This window comes from Hippopotamus amphibius, chromosome 13 (assembly GCF_030028045.1).
Source record: "Hippopotamus amphibius kiboko isolate mHipAmp2 chromosome 13, mHipAmp2.hap2, whole genome shotgun sequence".
NCBI lineage: Eukaryota > Metazoa > Chordata > Mammalia > Artiodactyla > Hippopotamidae > Hippopotamus > Hippopotamus amphibius.
Genome location: NC_080198.1, coordinates 30,677,183 through 30,699,844, shown reverse-complemented (window position 1 = coordinate 30,699,844; position 22,662 = coordinate 30,677,183). Strand labels below are relative to the sequence as shown.

Genomic DNA, 22,662 nt, shown 5'->3' with positions numbered 1-22,662 from the left:
TTTAGCACCTCAGTCACACTAACCACATTTCAAGTACTAAATAGTCCTGTATGGCTTGTAGCTGCTGTATTGGACGGTGCACATGTGACATTTCCATCACAGAAGGTTCTATTGAACAATGATGCTATTAGTGGTGCTGTAGTTTGAACTATGGCTTGGGGTGGGGGGAGCAAATCTGACCCTCTGCCTGTTCTTATAAAGTTTTATTGGAACACAAGCCGCACCCATTCATTTGCATATTGTTTATAGCCACTGTCTCACTAAAACAGTAGATTTGAATAGTTCCAATAGAGACCTTATGGCCAGGAAAATCTAAAATATTTACCCTCTGGCCCTTTACAGGAAAAGTTTGCTGATCCCTGCAGTAGACCCTGGGGATGGAAGATGTCCAGGCCGAAAGTAACATAAATGATCGCATTTATGCCCTGAGAGGGCGGTAGTAGGCTGGCCCCATTGGTGTGGAGATACATTCACAGTGACTTCCAAGTGTCCCCATGAGAGATGACTGAGGCCTTGCTCTGGCAGGATGGTTCCACTAATCTGTGGTCCATTTAACAAAGCGTCCACCACCGAAGTCCTTTAACTTCTTGGTTCTAAAAATTAATTGGAGCCAGGGTTCTTGACTTAGTGTGTCTTAGACCCCTTTGCTCTCTGAAGATTGCACTCTTTCTTTATGCATAAAATAATATACATGGGGTTACAAAGGAAGCAAAGTTATATAGAAATACAGTTATTAGAAATAAAATTTTGGATATAGTAAATGCACATCTGTATTGAAATGTTTAGTAACAAAAATCTAGCAGCAAGTCTAATAGCTACCATAATTTTGATGTAGTGGTGAGTATAGAGGATATTCTGAGATATTGCTGACACTGTAATAGGATAGGAAAAGACTGATTTCGTTGGTGCCAAACCACAGCGGCTGCTAATACACCTGTGTATTATAGTCTACATTCATCATGAAAGATTTGCTACATTTTAGTTAGAGGTTACTGAAAACAAAGATTAAACTTTTTAAAAAATTTATAATTGAGGCATAATATGTATATGTACACAATTTTTTTATTAATTAAATAATTTGTTTATTTTTGGCTGCATTGGGTCTTCATTGCAGCGCACAGGCTTTCTCTAGTTGCAGCGAGTGGGGGCTACTCTTCCTTGTGGTACACGGGCTTCTCATTGTAGTGGCTTTTCTTGTTGTAGAACACGGGCTCTAGGCGCATAGGGTTCACTAGTTGTGGCACATGGGTTCAGTAGTTGTGGCACATGGGCTTAGTTGCTCTGCAGCATGTGGGATCTTTCTGGGCCAGGGATTGAACCTGTGTCCCCTGCGTTGGCAGGCGGATTCTTAACCACTGTGCCACCAGGGAAGTCCCTAAACTTTTCCCTTTTCCAGTTCATAACCTCCCCCCAACCCCAGCTATCCCATCTTCCCGTGCAAGAGTCCCTGACTTAGGCCATCAGTCATGAGAAGCTGTAGGACAGGTGAGAATGGTGGCATGTCTTACTATATGTCTTGGACATTGAGCTTCATAGCAGATTGTACGAGAAGTTCCACTTCTGTCTACTTTGTGAGATATTCTTTACAGGTATTATAAAGCATGATGCCAAAGGGAAAGGGAATGTGTCAGAGGAGGCTGAATCTTGAACAGCGATGGCTAAGCAATAGCCACAGAGTGAAAGGTGGGAGAGGAGGGCATTCGAGTAGAGGGAGCAGCCTGTGCAAAGACCTGCAAGAACGTGCAGGTGGGTTTTGCGCTGGAGCAGAGGACAGGGTGTGTGCAGGCGCAGGAGGAGGGCAAGCGGGGAGACAGGCAGGGACCTGCCACGAGTGGCCTTGTGAGGCCACTGAGGAGTTTGGACTTTGTCCGGAATTGCTGGAATGTTTTAAGGCTTTTGGCCCGGACCCTACCATATCAAATACAGTAAAACACACCCATCTCTCACTTTACAAAAAGAGTGTGTTTGTGTGTATTGTTGTATAATAATTGGAAACTTTTTAAAAAATAGTTTTGCCTTTGTTTATATTTGTGTTTTGTTATATTGTTTGGCCATGACTCTTCCTTTATTTCACTGTTTACTGATTTCTCAGCGGTCATGATGCATATTTGGGAATTACTGGGATGTGAGAAAACTAACCTGTAACTCATTTTCAAAATGTAATGAAATTTAGAACTTCCCTGGCAGTTCAATGGTTAATTAAGACTCTGCGATTCCACTGTAGGGGCGAGTTTGATCCCCGGTTGGGGGAACTAAGATCCTGCATGCCACGCGGCATGGCCAAAAAAAAAAAAAAAAATTAATGAAATTTCTGTGAATACTAAAGTTAGCAGTTAGTAAAGAAGATGTAACAAATGCAGGAATTTCATGAAACATTTATTAACTTCAATTTCTTTTGATTTTCTTATTTTGGGGGACCGAATTCCCCCATCTGCCCCTATCCAGCTTTCAAATTATTTTATAGGTCCCTGAGAAGGAGTTGTGCCTGAGGGTATGGCCCTGCTGGGGCCAGTAGCAAGATTTGGGTAGAGTGCGCTTCTATTGAGTGGCCGGTAAAGTGGCCCTGACATTAGCTGGTGGCTGCTGGGCTGGGGTACCATTCAGAGGCGGCCACCAGGACTGAATGAGAGATGGGATTTGGTGAGGGAGGGTGGTCAAGGTAGTCTCATCAGGTTTGGTAATTAGTCATTTGGTATATTTGTTGATTAGTGGTTGTCTGGTTAGGTTGGCTGGTTGGTTGTTGATTTGGTTGGTTTATTGATGAGTAGGTGGTTGTTGGTTGGGTAGTAGATGGTAGTAGTGTCTTACCTCACCTCCCGCCTTTCCTTTTCTTCTTTTTCCTATGCGATAGGCATCATACTAGGTACCAGGATGACATTGATGCTGCAGACGGAGCCTGGGCCCTGTCCCTAGGACACTTACATTACAGTTGAGTAAACCTCAGATTTAGATCCAGGGCTACACAGAGAGTGGATTTAATTAGCACCCACACTGTGTGGCTATTACTATTATGCTTATGAGTGTTTCATTCCTGAGTAGCACTAGGAATGCTGCTTGGGTTTGTTTCAGTTATTACACAAATACTTTTTGCTAACTTCTACTCAGCTCTCCCCTCTCCCCTGCATAGGAAGTTTAGAACTAAGTGGCAATTGGGTGGAGGTTCTGGAGGTTTCCCCAGAGCACATAATTTGATATTCCACTTGCCCACATCAGGGTGACTCCCCCTCTTTCTACCAGCAGTCCAAATTGCCGGGTTCTATCTCTGACTCTTCCCACTTGGCAGTGCGTTGTCTGAAGAAGATTTTGAAGTTAGAAGCTCTAAAACAAACCCAGGAAGGAGGAGGCTGGTTTCAGCCTGAATTCCTCTAAATCATTGCTTGTGTTTCAGAATTACAGTTTTGGACTTCCCTGGTGGTGCAGTGGTTAAGAATCTGCCTGTCAATGCAGGAGACATGGGTTTGAGCCCTGGTCCGGGAAGATCCCACATCCCAACTAAGCCCGTGCACCACAACCATGGGCCTGCGCTGTAGAGCCTGTGCTCCACAACAAGAGAAGCAACTGCGGTGAGAAGCCCGTGCACCGCAACAAAGAGTAACCTCCACTCGCCACAACCAGAGAAAGCCCGTGCACAAAAACGAAGACCCAACGCAGCAACTCCCCCCCCCCAAAAAAAATTGTTTTTTAAAAAAAATTTATTTATTTATTTATTTGTTATTTATTGGCTGCATTGAGTCTGTGTTGCTGTGCATGGGCTTTCTCTAGCTGTGGCGAGCGGGGGCTACTCTTCGTTGCTGTGTGCGGGCTTCTCATTGTGGTGGCTTCTCTTGTTGCAGAGCACAGGCTCTAGGCACTCGGGCTTCAGTAGTTGCAGCACATGGGCTCAGTAGTTGTGGCTCTCGGGCTCTGGAGAGCAGGCTCAGTAGTTGTGGTGCATGGGCCTAGTTGCTTCGCGACATGTGGGATCTTCCAGGACCAGCGCTCAAACCTTTGTCCCCTGCATTGGCAGGTGGATTCTTAACCACTGGGCTACCAGGGAAGTTGCAGAATTACAGTTTTCACAGAAACAATAAGATGTGTGGTTTTTAAGTAAGTTGAGTATCACCAGAATTTCATAAACACCAAGGTTAAGGGGTGTGCTCTCCTTTGACTTTCTCAACTAGAACCGACCTTTTGAGAACCTACCTTTATCGCCCTTTATCTGCAAAACTGGTTGCTTTCAAGTCACAAGGTTCTAGTTTCTTAATTACTGCCACCAAAACATTTGTAGATTAGAGAAAGCCTTAGTGACTTATTTCCTGTTGTCCTTTTGTGTCTCTTGTCTGTCTCCTTCACCCCCACACCTACCAGTTTTATAAAACATAATCTCTCAGCCTATGGGAGTGTTCAGGAGACGTGTTTGTAGAGATGTGAAGGGCTATTTAAGGTAGAATTACCAAAGTATCTTCTGGAGACTACTAGTCCCCTTTGAAATAGTGCCCTTTAAAAAGTTTTCTAGTCCAGTAAAGTTGGAAAGTACTGTGTGGCACCCCAGTGTTCTCTTGGAGATTGTCAATGTTCTTTTGCCTATTAAAGGCTCTGAGAAGTCCTGCAGCAGTTTAAAATTGTTCAATTCCATATGTCCCCAGCTTATTTGACCACAGAAAGCCTTTTGTCTTGGAAAACCAGTTACTGTCTAGTGCAGTCTTTTCGAAGATGTGATACTTGTGGGTAGTCAAGATGGTATTAAGGTGTTACACAACCTCCATTTAAAAGTTGTAACAGTTACATATTTTCAGAAGTAGTTAGAAAAAAGCAACTAGTGCATCATTCATTCATTCATTCATTTGGCTAAGGGAAAAAGAAAAAGTGAATTGATTTAAGGAAAAACAAAACCCTAATAAGTGGCCTAAGTGGTCAGAGGATAGGGCCAGGTTTCTGAGTGTGGCTTGAGGGATACTCCTCAGAGTCAAGTTTAGGCAGAGCTGGTGTTCTTGCTAAGGCAGGAAGCAGCTTCTGCCCCAAGCCAGGACTCGTTAGGTGAAGAACTGGTGATGAAGACATTTGACTGCGGGCTGTGTGTCTGCAGGAGCGGCGGCAGCTGTGGATGGGGTGATGTGTTGGGTATTTAGTGTGTGTCACTTGCTGGCCCTGCACTTGGACACTGTGCCTCGGGAATGTTACGATGTGTTCCCATTTCAGCAGCAAAGCTGACCTGCTACGTGCTTGGTCTGTTTATCTTACTGCCACGGCCATGTATCATGGGACAGAGTTCAGGGTTACATCCTCTCTTTCAGGAGGATGATGTAACCCTCAGCATTTATGTCCTCTTTGACTTTTGCCAGTTTTGAAAGTCTTTGTAATACCATCACGTCCGTGTCTGGGTCTCCTCCTCTGCAGCCCCAGCCTGGCCTCCAGGCGGAATGGTCAACGCAGATTCCAGAGTTGGAACCTGGATTCAAATCCCAGCTCCCCCACTTATGAGCTGTGTGACTCTGGGCCTAACTTATAAGTTTTTCCATCTGGAAAATGGGGCTAACTGTGGTACCTCACAAGGCAGTGGTGAGAGGTGCGTTGGGGGATCGCACTGGGCCAGGCCCTGGGTCTTCATGTGTACCTGAAAGGCTGGGCCTCTGCATCATGGGAAAAACACTCTCAGGATACCAGGGAAGGGGATGTGAAGGGATCAGGCAGGTGGGTGGTGGATTTTTTTTTTTTTTCGGTGGGGGTTGGGGGGAGGTGGTTGTCTTGAAAGACAGGCTCAAAGGCGGCTGGATGACTCCCTTTTCTTGCAGTGTACTGGTCAACATCTTTCACTCTGTGGAAGTGGCAAAGGTCATCTCCTGAGGCGTGGGGCCTGCTTGTCTGGGATGGGGGTATCTGGCGGGAGAATGGGAAGGCGTTCGGCTGGCCGCTGTGTGAAAGATGAGCAGAGGAGATCACCACAGGGACAGCCGTGCACGCCCAAAAAGCCTCATGTGTTTGCTGACCAGTGTCCTCACCCACCGTGAAGATCACATGTGGTGTAAAAAGATGAGAAACCGGCTCCCTCCTTTCCCCCCACCTGCATTCCCTGCTCCTCTACCAGAAGCAGCTGCATGCACTGTTAGTGAACCGTTTCTTGTCTCTTCAAGAGATCTTGCATGCATATATGAGCCCAATTATGTAATTACCCTGGCACCCCTTTACGCTGATTCCAACCTTTCATCATTTGATAATACCTGTCAGTTTTCCCACATCAGTACCTGTAGATCCCAACAAGCAGTGTTGTCCAAATGAAGAGTTCCTTAGCATATATATTGCTATGGTTCTTTCTTTTGAGGAGTGTTTGTCAAATTTTAGTATAAAAGTAAGGCATGTAGTTTATTTTTAAAATTTTTATACAGTTTTAAATTTATTTATTTATTTATTTATTTATTTACTTTTTATTTTTGGCTGCGTTGGCCACTGTGTGAAAGATGAGCTGTGCATGGGCTTTTTCTAGCTGCAGAGAGCAGAGGCTACTCTTCATTGTGGTGCGCGGGCTTCACATTGTGGTGGCTTCTCTTGTTGCGGAGCATGGGCTCTAGGCACACGGGCTTCGGTAGCTGTGGCACCGAAGGTACTGTGGTACTGAGCTGTGGCTCAGTAGTTGTGGCACACGGGCTTATTAGTTGCTCCGTGGCATGTGGAATCTTCTAGAACCAGGGCTTGAACCCATGTCTCCTGCATTGGCAGGCGGATTCTTTACCACTGCGCCACCTAGGAAGTCCGGCAGGCGGATTCTTAACCACTGTACCACCAGGGAAGCCCCAAGGCATGTAGTTTAAATTAAAAAAAAAAAAAATTCAGACAACACAGGAGCGTGTAACAACAATAAAAAAAGAAAGCCTGTCTTTGCCATCACCCTGAGTCTTTCCCAGAGAGGGCCAGTGCTCACAGTTTGTTGTGCGTGCTTCCAGATCTTTCTGTCCAGACGCAAAGTCATGCCTTGTCAAAAATAGGATTGTAGGAACTATGCTTTTCTTCAAATTGTCCTGTTCCCTTAATATATCATGGAGGCCTGTCTCTGCTGGAACACACATATCTTTCTCATTCTTTTCACAGCAGCCTGTAATTCCCTTGCACGAATGTTCTGTAAAGTTTAACCATTTATTCGTGGGAAGACATTTAAATTGTTTTCAGTCTCTCTCCCCTGCACCCCCATTATATCATAGTAATGAACTGCTTTAATGATTAAAGATCGCTTTAATATCCAAACCTCTTCTTTCCCCCATTAGAAAAAGGAATCACTCTAGGGAACTTTCTTGAATACTTTGTGCTTCGAATTGAATTTTTTGACCTTGCGTTTAATTTTCTGTCAGCAATGGCCCAGCCTGGCCCCTGCAGACTTCTCAGGAATCTGCTGGAGGATTCGGGGTGGCCTGCAGATTTTAGCAAACTGCCAGTTCATTCAGCAGCTCGCTGAGCAAAGAACATCTTGATTCTATCAGGCTTAATCCCGGGTCCCTGATGGGCTGGCTCTTGTGGTCGTTAGCAGATGGAATGCTGTGTTGGAAGGCTGAGTTCTGGGGTATTCAGCTCAGAGCAGTCTTGAACCAGAGTTGAACAGCATTGATTCTTTCACAACCGTAATGGGGCACCGTGAGGTCCCCACACTGATGTGTGTTTATAATAGTACAGTGACACAGTGGTAGTTGGGATAGTCCTTGCTGCAGTGGTGGCACCCTCATCAGGCAGGATGCTGCCTGCTTGCCTACATTGTCTCATGATTCAGTGGGATGAGTCCAGGTATGTTGCTCTTCTTACAGATGAGGAGACAGAGCAGGGCGACGACCCACCCCGGGACATGGCTGCGCTTGGCGGGGGAGCAAGGTTCACTGACGAACTTAGTGTCCCTGGCCCCTGGGTTGCTCGGCAAGAGAGCGCCCCTTGGTTTGAGTAGGTTCAGTCCTGCCCCTGCGCCCATGGGTGGTGTGGAATTAATTTACAAGAAGGAGCCCGATGTCTGGGCTGAGACGGCTCTGTTGCAATTGTGATTGTGGCATGTGTGTCCAGAGGCCTCCTCATGTAATCGTGGGTTGACAGTCCAAATTGGGTACAAATTGGAGCCTTCAACTGAGCTTAAGACCCGGTACAGAGAGGACCTGTCCAGAAAATGTCAATATAGGTAAAGCGGGGGCTGTGCCCCAGTATCTGTCCCTTGAGAATTTCCTGTCCTCCAGCCTCATCCTCTTTCTATTGGTAATGGTGAGAGCCAGCAGTTATAAATTATTTGGAATTTCCCTCAGCTTGGTTCCCATTCAAGACTTTAAATTGGGAGTTTTGTTCCTTTTATGACTTCACAATCTTTGGGCAGGCTGCCATTTCTGTAACAGGCTCATGTGAGTTGTAACATGAGGTGAGGTACAGGGGGAAAAATGCGAACTGATTTCTCCCCTTTCAGGCTGAGGAAGTCACCTTGATCTGATTTTTGTAACGAGGCTCAACTTTTACAAGTTTGCAGTAGAAGGATGAATACCTATCCTATTCTTCATCATTATTGTTTTTTAACTTTTATTCTTAATTACAAAAGGAAAAGAAGAATCCTAAGGGGACATAGCTTAGCATGAGAGACAAAAGGCAAAAGAGTTGTGTTTTTTTTCTTTTTTCCTCTTAAAAGATCTTCAGTGTCTTGCCTTGGAGGGTTATGCCGTTTTTCATTAAAATAATGCTGTATCTCTTTGTGGACTATTTTAAAGCCAACTTAGCTTATTTTCTTACTTGAAAGTGTAATTTGTATTTGGCACAGGGCCTGGCACCCAGTAGGCAGTTAGGAAGTTATTTGTTGGATGCAAGAACAGATGAGTGAAGTGAGCTTCCAAATACATGAGTGTCCTAATTTCTGTTTTCCAGGGAAAACACAAGTCAATAGGTTTGGGTAAATAAGAGCAAAGCTGGGTCTTCTCCCATCTTCCTCAGTTTCCCATGCTGAGCTGCGGTACACGCAAGGAGGACCTCCCAGATGCAGGGCCAGGGCCGTGACCTTTAAAATCCCCAGTTCCTAGGGTGCAGTAGAGACTGAGCAAGTCATGGTTGAGACAAAGGGGGTATGGTTGCAACAAAGCTGGATCATTTTAGATCCAGCTGTGACTCCTGCTTGCACCTACTAGGCCTTGTGCTATCACTTGCTGTGCTGCCCATTTACCATGTTTTTGTCCTAGAACCTTGGCAGTTTAGGGATCGTGGGAATGATTGGGGCCGTTAGAAGTTCAGAAGCCCTGGGACTTCCCTGGTGGAGCAGTGGTTAAGACACTGCACTCCCAGTGCAGGGGGCCGAGGTTCGATCCGTGGTCAGGGAACTAGATCCCACATGCATGCTACAACTAAGGAGCCTGCCTGCCACAACTAAGGAGACCCCCCCACCATAACTAAGATCTGATGCAACCAAAAAAAAAAAGAAAAGGTCAGAAGCCCTGCTGGGTTCCCCTCCCAAACACAGATGCTTACTGGCCAGGGGCCAGGGGGCCAGGGGTGAGTCTCTTCCCTATGCACAGTCCCCTCATCTGTAAAATGAGAGTCATAACTGTACTTGCCTCATGGAGCTGTTTTGACACAGTGAATATTCAGAAAAGTAGGGAGGATAAGAGTTGGGCTCTGGCAACAGAGAGAACTGGGTTTAAATCTAGGCTCTTCTTCTATGTCACTTTTGGCAGATGCCTTCACTTCTGTGAGCCTCTGTTTTCTCATCTGTAAAATGGGATTAACTGCAAAAGCTATCCTTATAGGGTTGCTGTAAGGGTTGCATGAGGCGATGCATGTAGCCCAGAGAGGTCTGGAAGAGAGAGCTGCTGTCATATTTTGGCTGCTGCTGATGTTAGGAGAGGAGGTGCTTAGGAGTCTTTCCCAGGTGTGGTTCCTCCTGCCCTTACTTCTTTCCTTGTGGGCTTCCCCCGGGCTGTGCACACGTCCCCAGCACGGGCAGTGAGCTGCGTTTCAAGTGGGGTGGCCTCGCCACAGAATGGGCTGAGCTGGAGTTAAAAGGTGATGAGGCCCTCCGTTCACAGCCAGCGTTTATTATTTCAGCTGGACGTGTTCTCAGAGCATTTGTGGCTGGAAGCTGTGAGGGAGGGACAGACGCCTCCATGCTGAGGCCTTGGGAGCTCACGCTGGGGTTTACCCGCGCCTCCCAGTGGCTGGGCTCTGGGCTCCTTGACTCTCTGGCTCAAGCTCCGGAGTTGCTGTGGCCCTTGTCTTGCTGGTCGCGCAGGAGAACGGTGAGGAAGCAATACAATGAGTTAGTGCAGGGACCTGCAGCTTTGGGGTCAAAAACCTAGTTTAGATACACTGCTTTGACCATTTTGGAGCATCTTTCCTTTTCTCCTTCTTCCTTTAACCTTTCTGACAAGGTTAGATTCCTTTTTCTAACTTTTCAGGAATTTCCCACTAATGGTAAGTGGGAAGAGACTTACTATCTCCTGGGCCCTGTACTGTACCCATCTCATTTAGTTCAATGTGACTTCATTGCTGGATATAAAGTAACTCTCAAAAGTGGTAACTTTTCAAAAGTGGCATTGAAAAGAAAGCCCACTGGGTGATGCAAATGCAACTTTTTTTTTTGGCCACACTGTGCCACTTGGGATCTTAGCTTCCCCCGCCCCCACCAAAGCAGTGGAAGCCTGGAGTTCTAATCACTGGACCACCAGGGAATTCCAATAAATGCAACTTTTAAATAAAGGGTACCTCTTAACCAGAAAGTAGGTGTTTGGGATAACTCAGGACACCATCGCAGTATCTATGGTCTGAAAGTCCACCAAAAACTCTGTACCAAAATAAAAATAAGATATTTATGAAGGAATTTGTTCTAATTATTCTCGGCAAAAGTTGTCCGGCAAGTGAGAGAAAACAGAAGGAATGGCTGACCAAGCAGAAAATTTGTAGTCTGAGGTGATGCATAAGGAATGTGTCAGGGACCTTAAATGAAATCTCAAATCAGGGATTGGGAATGCTTACTCTGTTCTCCTGCAAAGAAATCCCAGCCACCATTCCTCAAGCTGTGCCCAGGGCAGGCATTGCTAATCTACACAGTAATCTGAGCCTTTCTGTTCCCGTGCCTTATCTATGGAAGGCATTGGTAATCCATTTCAGCAGTCTCTCTCCCTGAATCCAGATAGGGCCTCAGAATCTTTCTCAACCCAGTGAAAGAATTTCACCTCATATGCCAACACTGCTGGCCACCCTTGGTCTGTTGTATCATTTCTTGAAAAATTACTAACATGAAGAGGCCTTCCAAATGAACTCTCTTACCTGAACCCTGACACAGTGATGTGTAAAATTTGTTAAACAGCCCTTTTGTCATCCTTGAGTGGTTCGTGAGCAAGAAAAGGAATCGGAAATCAGCTGATCCCAGTGCCCTGATCCTCCCTTACTGTATTGTGGTCTGTGCTTTTTTTAATTAATTAGTTTTTTATTTTTGGCTGTGCCGGGTCTTAGTTGTGACACGTGGGATCTTTTTTTTTTTTAAATATTTATTTTATTTATTTAGCTGCATCGTCTTAGTTGCGGCATGCAGGATCTTTTGTTGCAGCACACAGGCTTCTCTAGTTGTGGCACACGGGCTCTAGAGCACGCAGACTCAGTAGTTGTGGCGCCCAGGCTTAGTTGCCCCGTGGCATGTGGAATCTTAGTTCCCTGACCAGGGGTCGAACCCACGTCTGCTGCATTGGAAGGCGTATTCTTAATCACTGGACCAGCAGGGAAGCCCCGTGGTCTGTATTTTATCTTACTGACAGAAACAGGAATAGGCTCATGTGACTGCAGGTCTTCAAGGCCCAGAACATCCTCTTATTATGGTTAAACTGCCATGACAAAGAGATTTTTAGAAAAATACAGTGGCTTTTTTCAGTCTTCAGATTGGTGGGGCACCCTATTCTGGGACCCAGGTTCCTTCCTTCACCTTGCCTGGCCTCTTTCAGGACAGATCCCAGTTCAGTGACAGTGACGCCAGGTGCTCTGGCTGGCTGTGGGGGTAGAGCGCTTGGAGGAGGCCCACGCGCTGCCCAAGGCCATGTGGTGGCACACTTCCGTCCACTCGCTGTCCACTGATGAGGCAACCACACCACTGAACTGGGAGGATGGGAGGCCATCTAGTAGGAAACCACATGCCTGGCAGAAGGGGAGAGAGGGTTTTAGTGGCTAGAGCATGGGCTTTGCCATGGTGTCCCTTAGTCATTAGAGGTGTGAGTCACCTGGTTAGAACAGTCTGTCTTGTCCTCTTTAAGCCCTTTGTTGGTTCGAGGCCCTGGAGAGAAGCCGTGAGCTGAGGTGGGCAGGGGTGGTGGTGCTCAGGGGGTTTGTGTGGAGAAGCCAGCCTGGCCCCTTTCATCCCGCCCAGGAGTCAGAGTGCACAGTTCATCCTCTGCTGTGTGGATGCAAGGACTGTTGCACCCCAGAAATGTGACCCCCGTTCTGGGCAGCCGACCAAGATGGTCCTCCACATGACCTCAGGAACGAGTGGCATCTGGGCTTGGATTTGACTGAGAAGCTGAGGAAAGTGGTAAACTGTCTCCTTTCAGTTCAGGGTGCCCTCTTGGCTGACAGTTCAGACATGGTTTGTTCAGGCTGGGAAAGGAGGCAGGCTGGAGGGCAACTGCCACGCTGACCTGGGATGTCACTGAGCACCGGGCCACACGTGGGTGCTGGGCCAGTGATGTGAGCACTGCAATGCGGGGTTACCTTGGGGCAGCCCTGCAAGGATGCAGCAAACAATCGATGCTGGCAGGAAGCCCCAGCGCAAACGTGCAGGTCACCTGTCACTGCTAAGCTTTCGTTTTACCTTCTGCCTTTGTCTTTTTGTCTCAGTGTTGACAAAAGCATGTTGCAGTCACTGGTAAGAATAATAGTAATAATACCAGCACTTAACAAAAACGGACTGTGTGGGAGTCTGAGTGCCGGAAACCTGTGTTATCATGCTTAGTCTCCTCAGTAGCCCTGTGCTCCTGTATCAACATTGTCCTGGACTTACAGGAGCCACAGGGATTGGATGACTTGGCCAGGGTCCTATAGCCAGTGTGGTGGCGCACCTGCAGAGCCTGCACTTTAACGACCTCACCTCTCCGGCCTGCCATCTGTGCCATATGCTGTGTTGCCTGTAGTGGGTGCGGAGGTGGCCACGGTCTGGAGCAGTTTAAACTCTGTCTGAAAAGGCTGTGTGTGTGTACTTTTTGCATCCATTCGACGACAGGCAGCACTGCCTCTCATAGAGCACTGGAGGTGAGAGGGTAGGGACGTGTGCCTGTGGCAGCCTGCCCCCCAGACAGCCAGGTGTCCAGGCTGTGGGATCGGTGGGGAGCAAAACAGTCCATTTCTGCCTTTGTGGAGCTGACACCTTGAGCGGAAGAGGCAGACACCACAAGTGATTATTTAAGCACAGTTTTAGTTGCACCGAGACCGGGAGGGCACACGGCATTGAAGGGGGCACTTCATAGGGGGTCTGTTCTAGTTTTGCAGAGTTAGATGTAGAAGAGGCATTGGCCAGCTGGGGAGAGAGTTCCAGGCCAAGTGGACTGAGGCCAGGGGTCAGGGATGAGCCTGGGGCAAGGTGAAGCTGGGAAGTCAAGGATGGCCAGACCCCTGGCTCACGCGGGCTGCTCTTCATACCATATTCTCTTTTAGGAAGGTCCTAGATATTACCAGTAGTAGGTTTGTTCCTGAGTGGTTCTTTGTTCCTCTCTGGCGGTCTGGGGCCATGTTGGTGTCCTAACCCCAGAGGCTCCTGACCCTCCTAATGAATTACTTGACTCAGAGAAGTGACACACTGAACATTTTATCCTCCTGTTAGTTCATGAGGTGCTTTCTTACCTTTTGCTTCCGACTTACATACAAATTGGGAATATAGCTTCTGGCCTTCTGGTTCTAGGAAAGAGTGGCACATGGCAGGTACTCAGATATTAGGTGAATGAGAAAGGGAGGGAAGGAGGTAATTAAGCACCTGCTGTGTACCAGGCAATGTGTTTGGCTCTTGAAAGTTCCTAACCCACCTACTCCTTATAGCAGCCCCTTGAAGGTGATGACTATGAATGTTCCCATTTGGTATATGAGGAAAATGAGGCTCAGAGAGGATGGGCAGATTGTTCAAAGTGACATAGCTGTCAAGCAGCTGGTTCCAGAGCCTGTACTTGCAACCACTCTGCCACACTGCCTCTCAGAGGGTAACAGAGAGAGGACAGGGAGCATTGCATGTGGCAGCCTGTTCCCCAGGTGGCCAAGTCATAGTGCAGAGTATGGCCTTGGTGACTTGTCCCCAAGCACCGTGGAAGGAGGTTTCCTGAAACCCCTACCTCTCCTGGATTCCTGTAGCCACCTGTTGGCTGCTTCTGACCTGGCAGCCCGCTGCATTGTGACCAATGGATGACCTGCTGTCCTTACCAGGAGAGCAAAAATGAGGGATGGTGTCCCCACAAGGCCTCTCCTCCTGGCCTGCCAACCTCTGACACCCTGGCAACAGCCAGGAGAGAAGGTCGACACCGTGAACGTAGTAGGAGCACCAGGGATTGTGTGAGTCCAGCCCTCCTGGTGAGAGTAGAGAGAGGTAGAAGATCACCATCTCTCTTACCTGGGGGGAACTTGTCCACAAAGGAGATGTTTCTAAGATGCTGCTGAAGATTGCCTAAAAGTAGCTGGTTTCCAGCCCCATACACACACCTATTCCAGAATGCTGCTTAACTGGACTGGGGAACTGATGTGCTGAAGTGACGTGAAAACACCCCATCCTAGAATTTGTAATAGGTTGAATTACCTTTCTAGCTATTGGTGGGAGGAGGGGGGGAACCATTGCCCTCACTCACACGCACCTCAGCCTCATTTTGAGTAGTTCCAGAAGGTGTGTGTGGTTTGAGGGCCAGTTGTTGTCCAGAGCCAGGACCAGTTACGTGGGGACTGTGATTGGTTGAATTTGGGGAGGAGAATTCCAACCCACTGACAATCTAAGTACATTCTAGGAGGTCAGGCAGGCCAGGCGGGCATTGACTTATTTTATTCCTGAAAGAGGCTCTCAGTAACTCACGAGGTGGAATCCTGCCCGAGAGGCTTCCAGCTGACTTGGGCTTTTCCTCCTTTTACGTCTCTGCTTCATGTTTACACTCATAAACAAATGCTCATGGCTGACAATTCTGTAGTCTGCTGTGATGGTTACCGGTGGACATCGTGATACTGTGTAGCGTTTCATTTTCAAGGCGCGGGGATTCTCCTATTTCACATGGGTGGGAACCGAGGAGGCCTTTTGGGCAAGTCGCCATCTTTTTATTGTTCCAAGAACTCAGTGAAGCATTTGAACTTTCACCTGTCAAAATCGCTTTTGGAATGAGGGACCGTTCTCCCTCCAGCTTCTTAGAATAGCAAAACGAAAGTATCGTTTATCCCAATGAGACCTTAATGGGGGCTTTCCCGTTTGGACACCCACCTTGAATTCATTGGAAACAGAAGTTCTGGGCATTGTATGTTTCATAAATTTGGCTCAGACTTTTACCGGGTCATATTCCGCCCCCAGTCTTTTTGAAAAAGACTCATGTCTCATTCCTTAAAACCAACATGTAAGCTGGGTAAAAATAGAGCAAACTGGTTTTCATGTTTTGATTTATGGAAAAAATCTGCATGTTTGCATTTGAAAAGCATTTAATACATAACTCAGGGAAGTTTGAGCTTTGCAGACTGATGTCTGTGGCTGGATGAGACTGGCCTGTTCAGATTCTGCCTGGTGCAGAATCCCCCCTTACCCTGACTAGCAATAAGCATGCAAACACTCCACTCCCCACCCCTGCTTCCCCCATCCTTCTGAAGACTGCTCTTCTCCCTTTAACTTGAATAAAGGAAACTGGCATGGAAAATTGTTTGACTTGGAAATTTTTTTTTTTTTTTAACCATCGGTAGGTAGTAACTCCGTAATCAATAGCACTTTAAAGACATGCTTTTAACAGGACATGTGATCCAAAAATTTCAGTCACGGTGAAACACTGCCTGCTGATCCAGCAGAATGAATTCCTTGGATATCTGTATTCTCTGCAGGGGTTCAGTGTTTCCTGCAGATCACTTCTCCTTTATTGACCACAGAACCTCAGAAGCAGAGCTGGCTTCGTGGTTGCATGACCTGGGCAGCTGTACAGGGCTCCGTGCTCAGGAGGGTTCTGTGTGCTTGGTTTAATTCTCTGCTGTTGCTGTCTTGAAATTCTTAATACTTTCTGGACAAGGAATCCTGTATTTTCATTTGTCACTGGACCACATGAGTTATGCAGACAGTCCTGCTTAAAAATTAGTTATACAGTTTATTATGTAGAAAGTCGCTGGGCACCTTAACTTTGAATGAGACTTGTGTGAATTTAGTGTGTCTTACCAGCCAGTTCATGATAATCTTTTCACTGTCGTTTTACGTGACCAAGTCTTGTTATGACTGAATCTGCAACCATGAAATTACCTTTGATTTCTGTGGGTTTGGGTGTGGGCTTTTAAGAGAGTTTTCTTTTTCTTGTAAGAGGACATAACAAACAGGTTGATTAAAAAAGAAAGCCCCCACCCTTTCAGTTTTGAATGGCATGCCATTTACTCTTTAACAGCATGTGAGTTTATTCTTCATGTGGTTATAGTTGGGTTTCATGTAAGTGCAGTTTGACGTGTGTTAAGTCAACATTCAGGTGGCTTGTGGTGGGTGGATGGGAGGGATAGGGCGTGGGGACCTGCAGGATGAAGAAGGCTGTTACTCCCCGTCAGGTGCTCACAGCCCTGGAGTAGGGGGTGCGAGGCTGAGGAATGAATGGTCATGGTCATGAGAGGACCCTGGCATGGTCACACCTAGGCTGGTGGGAGTGAAGTGCACCATCTGTTAGGTCTGGCCCTTGAGTGGCGATCCAGGGTTTGTCCTGCACGATGGGGTGAAGGGCCTTCCCAACACAGGGGATACAGAAGAGGTGGAGAGGTCCAGAGGGTTCAAAGCACGATGTGCTCCCGGAACGGGGGGCCTGGAATGCAGCGTGTGGTGAGTGGCGGTGGCAAGGATGGAGAAGCAGGCTGGGTGGAGCTTGTGTAGGTCTCTCAAGGTGCTAAATGTTTAAAGAGTTTACCTGTGGGCAGTGGGGACCATTGGTGAATTAGGAAGCACAGGGGTACCTGATTAGAGGGACTGTTGTGGGATTATGTGGACGATGATGGGGCTTCATGGCTGTTGAGGAATCAGAGGGGAGGAGGGGCCACATCTTTTGGGGGAGGGTGTAGGAAGGGATTTACCAAGAGGTAGGAAGAGAATAGTGGGAACTGCACCAGGGCTTTGAAGGAGGGGGAGTCCACGATGATTCTGACATCTTCACCTTGAGGTCCTGGCAGAATGGGGGGTTGCAACAGAGGTTGTTTGGGGGCGAAAGGGTATAGGAAATGGAGAGACAGACAGATATCATGGAGATAATGTTTAGATTTTGATGAGTGTAGGTGGAGGTTGGAAAGAGGACAGAACCGCAGGGAAGCCAGGGGGAGTGGGGAGTAGGATCCAATGGCAATGAGAGTTCCAGGAGGGTCTGGCCAGGGGCAGGGCATGTCCTGTTCAGCTGGGGGATGACTAGAAAAGGGGCCATGCCTTTGGCCAGTCACTTATCCTCCTGGCAACACTTTGGCAAGTTCGATTAGCTTAACTACTAGTGACTTTATTTTTTTAAATTAATCAATTAATCTATTTATTTATTTATTTAATTGGCTGTGTTGGGTCTTTTTTGCTGTGCGTGGGCTTTCTTTTAGTTGTGGTGAGTGGGGGCTACTCTTCATTGTGGTGCGCGGGCTCCTCATTGCCGTGGCTTCTCTTGTTGCGGAGCGTGGGCTGTAGGCTCATGGGCTTCAGTAGTTGCAGCACATGGGCTCAATAGTTGTGGCGCACGGGCTCTAAAGTGCAGGCTCAGTAGTTGTGACGCACGGGCTTAGTTGCTCCGCAGCATGTGGGATCTTCCCGGAACAGGGCTTGAACCTGTGTCCCCTGCATTGGCAGGTGGATTCTTAACCACTGCGCCACCTAGGAAGCCCCTACTCGTGACTTTATTTTATAAATGACTAACTTGTCAGAGAAGCAGAGATGAAAATGATTGATAACACCCAATGTTGGTGAGATTTTGAGGGAAACGGGCCTCTTACCCCTGTAGGTTGGGCTGTAAGCAGAAGCAACTTTTTATGGGAAAAGATATCTGGGACATAGCGGTTAATGAAAAGAAAGATTTCAAGACTGATCATACAGTATAATATAAATTTAGGGCAGCAAACATATACACATATGTGTTTACACAATCTGGTAGACTGTATACCGCCAGGTTAACAGGTGGTTATCTCTGGAATGCAGCCACCTCTTGTCATTGTCTATATTTATGAAATGATTGCTTAAAATTTAAAGAAATTCTTTTTATTATGGAAAATTTCAAATGCACGTAAAAATATAGACAGTGGTCTCATGAACTTATGACCCAGTGATGCTGGTTAACAACCTTTTGGAATCTTATTTCATCTCTTCATCCTTACGTACTTTGAAGCAAATGCCAACATTGCATCCCTTCACTCTCGTATAGCTCAGTGTGGTTCTCTAACAGTTGAGGACTCCATTTACTTTCTTACAAAGAGGGTGATTCACACGTGTGCAACCCTGAGGCTTGACCAGGCCTGTGTCTCTCTGCGCAGACAGCAAAGCTATCGTGGATGGGAACCTGAAGCTCATCTTGGGCCTGGTGTGGACGCTGATCCTCCACTACTCCATCTCCATGCCCGTGTGGGAGGATGAAGGGGACGACGACGCCAAGAAGCAGACGCCAAAGCAGAGGCTGCTGGGGTGGATTCAGAACAAGATCCCCTACTTGCCCATCACCAACTTTAACCAGAACTGGCAAGACGGCAAAGCCCTGGGAGCCCTGGTAGACAGCTGTGCTCCGGGTAAGTGCCCATGGCTGCCTGAGCCATCTCTTCTGGAGGAGGGTGATATGTGGATCCCTAAACCTTTTGGTTTTCAGGGGGACAGCTAGGTTTGCTGTGATTGGTGTATTTCTCCTGGTTTTTAGCCCATTGTGAGATAACTAAAGGAGCTAAAAATGGCTCCGTTTGCCTTTCCAACGGCAGGTCTTAGAGGTCCATCCATAGACTCGTTTGAGCATTGAATTACTTACCCGAATTCTGAATGAAGGCCTTCATGCTCAGAGCAGACCTTGAGTTTGGCTTCCAGAACCCAAGTCCTACTTCTTCCCCCTCTTCCCACAGTTGGTGCCTGTTTCCTGTTGGCTTCAACATGTGCCCTATTAGGTGGTTTGGCACAAAAATCTAAAAACTTTTATTGAGTGGAAAGTACCCGTTTTTGTCAACCACTGAGTTGACTATATATGGCTTTCTCCGCCCTTTTCTTTCTGCATTGCTGTGAAATAGTGCTTGGTCAGGGTCCAGCTGGAGCCTTTTCCACCCTTGGTGGGCTCCTCTTTTCTGAGTGGTTGAATGTACACCAAGGTAGTAATTATCCTCACTGGAAGGTTTAGATTGATGTGTAGAGTTTGCTGGTACACTCTCAACAGAAAAACCAGAGTTTATGTGCACCTCCAAAATTGTTTTTAATAAAGAATCTGCCCTAATAATTGTATTTTCCATTTACTGATTGCTCTGTATATGCTGGACACATTAGTATTAAGTAAGCTAGTGGCTGTCAACATGCTCAGCTAGCTGGTGTCAATTGGATAGAGAAGGAGGTCTGGCCCTAGGCCCCAGTCTTCCTTAAGAGCTTGTAAGCTGGTGTCATCCAGAAGTAACTCAAAGCTCAGCATTAGTTCATTTCCCAGTGCCCTCTTCATCGCTTCCATGTAAAGACACATTTTAGTTTGCCTCTTTCCAGTTTAAACCTGGGGATTTTTACTCCAGTCCTCTATTTCTTGTGGTTACAAAGGTTTTGAGATCATTCTAGGTTTAGGCCTTTGAGCAAGTGACTGTTTTAAGTATACAGTCCAGTCTTTTTAGATATATCCAGGATTGGGATTGGGATATTGTAACTTATATGTGTTTGGTCTTTGTCCCCCTTCCTGGCCCAGAGCTCGTAAAACCCTTGGAATTTACTAAGTGAAAAGAACTGTGGTAGCGGTGTCTTTTAGCCATGCCTGAGTTTGTTAACGAGGTGACTTTTGGAATGCCCTGAAGGATGGGGGCTAGATGTCAGTGATTAGAGGACTGGAACTTTCTCCCCTATCTCCTGACCTCCAGGAAGGGGAGAGGGGATAGAGGCTGAGTTAACCACTAGTGGCAGGTGATTTAATCAATCCAGCCTGTGTAATGAAGCCTCCATACAAATCCCTGAACCACAGGGTTTGGGGAGCTTCCAGTTGGTGAACATGTGGTGGTCCTGGGAGGGTGGTGTGCCTGAAAGGACATTTCCTTGCCCCTTCTCCCACCTTGCCCTATGCATCTCTTCCATTTAGTAAAGTCGTTTTATAATAAACCAGTAACCCAATAATTAAACTGTTTTCCTGAGTTCTGTGAACCACTCTAGGAAATGATCCAACCTGAGGAGGGGACTGTGGAAGCTCTGATTTGTAGCTGGTTGGTCAGAAGCCCAGGTGACAAACCTGGCCTTGTGATTGGGCTCTGAAGTTGGGAATGGGGGAGTCTTGTGGGACTGAGCCCTTAACCTGTGGATTCTGATGCTATTTCCAGGTAGATACTGTCAGAATTAAGTTAAATCATAGGACACCGTCAGAATTAAGTTAAATCATAGGACACCTAGCTGGTGTCAGCCCCACACATTTTGGTGACCAGAGCACAGAAGTGTGAGTGTGATGTGTCCGAAAGATCTCTCCTGCAAAAAGGCACCAGGCCCAAATGGTTTTACAGGCTATGTTTGTTCATTTATTTACACCACACCATTAAGGAATGGATAATCCCTAGGTGAATGCAAGAAGATAACAGCCTGAAGAACTCTCAGCTTAGGCAGAATAGTGTCTACCCTGGCGTACTCATATCTGTGATACTTTTGGCCCATAAAGCATACAGTTCACTAAGATTTTTGGAAGAAACTGTTCTCTCAAGAGACTGAGTGGGTTTAGTTTAGGCACCTGGTGTCCTTTAACCTCTTCAGTTAGTTAATACTAATAGCATCTTTTGTATAATGCTAACAGGTCTGTGCCCAGACTGGGAATCCTGGGATCCACGAAAGCCTGTGGATAATGCTCGAGAAGCCATGCAGCAGGCAGATGACTGGCTGGGTGTCCCACAGGTATGTGTAGAAGCATGCGTTTCTCATGAAGCTTTTCCCCCTGACCCTCTGTGGATGCCCCTGGGTCTGGCAGACAGTCTGACCTCCTAGTGGTCAGCTTTCAGGGGGCATTGTCTGTGGCTCTCTCCCATCTTCCTTAGTCTACTCATATTAATAGATTCTCATTGACTTAGGTGCTTGTTGTTCCCCTAAAGATCTTCACTGTCACACGTGACAAATTTCCTAGTATTTCTGTTGCACAGATCACAAAGGCCATGTTTGGATGCCAGACTGCAAATGTGGCACTTAACCATAAGAAATTGCCAGTTTGACCATTTTTTACCTATTAAGCATTTTTTTTAAATCCAATATCTTCAAGAAAGTCACTTAGAGCTTTTTAAGAAATTTAAACCAGGATAACTTGCCATTAATGGAAATTGTGTAAGAATTCATATTGCTCATAATCCTAACACAGGAATATAACAACAGAACTTGGAAATTGAATATGTCTTGGATACTATCTGCAGTGGCCACGTTGCTTAGTTGAGGTCCAATCTTCTTAGCCCTTCCAAGGAGTTTAAGTAGCATCTCCTGATACCCTGACTCCCATGTTCAAAGACTCTGTCAAGAAAAGTTGTGGGTAGCCAGTGCTAGGGGTGGGTGACCTCATTACAGGCTCCCTTAAGGTCTGAAGTTAGTATTCGGAACTGAGTTCAGTGTATTTGTAACAGGATCCCTTGGGAGGTAGAAAATCTTGCCTGTATTTCTTTGGTTTGGTTTTGGCATCATGTCTCTGCTCCAGGGCCCATTCCTTGGCTCTTCCACCCTTGGGAAGTGGTATGATATGTTTTTCATCTTCCCTGAAACCAAAAACCATCTCCGTTTGGTGTTCATGTGATTTTGGCAGTGTGTAAAGTTGTTGAAGGAGCTGCCAAATCAGTGCACATCCTACATTGTACAGAATGTATTGGAGGCAACTGTACAAACCCAAATAGCTATTTTGTTGCTGCAGGCTAATTTTCAGAATGTTTCCTGGTGTTTTTTACCATGGAGTGAGGGAAGCTGGATACATATGTTCTTCATCTGCATTTGGTTGACCTGGTTCATGAGACAGAACCTTCTGTTCATCTGAGGAGGTGTGGCTTACCTCTTTTGGGGGCTAGGGGAATTTTTCGTGTTGTTTAGGGCTATGTCAGGTGGTAGAACTGGGGCTATGACACCTTCAGGGAGGCCACCTTTCCAGCAGCAGTTTAATCCTGCTCCTAAGCTGAATGTCAGGAGAAAATGTCACCTTTCCTATTTTTTAAATGCCTTTTAATGTATTGAGACCTGTCTTAGCTTAGGTTGCTATAACAATACTGTTCACTGGGTGGCTTAAACAACAGACCTTTATTTCTCAGTTCTGGAGGTTGGGAAGTCCAAGATCAAGGTGCCAGGAAATCGAGTTCTTGGTGAGGGCTCTCTTCCTGGCTTGCAGACAGCTGTAAGCTGCC

The 22,662-nt window shown here is 46.7% G+C and overlaps 1 protein-coding gene across 2 annotated transcripts in view; it reads left to right on the top strand.

The window, feature by feature from the left end:
* FLNB (filamin B) overlaps positions 1–22,662 on the top strand; it is a 136,596-nt gene that overhangs the window by 34,389 nt on the left and 79,545 nt on the right. For both annotated transcript variants that reach the window (XM_057706317.1, XM_057706316.1), the window contains exons 2-3: positions 18,631–18,879; positions 21,093–21,190. In XM_057706317.1, the coding sequence (XP_057562300.1) occupies positions 18,631–18,879; positions 21,093–21,190 (347 nt within the window). The remainder of the gene's footprint in view (positions 1–18,630; positions 18,880–21,092; positions 21,191–22,662) is intronic.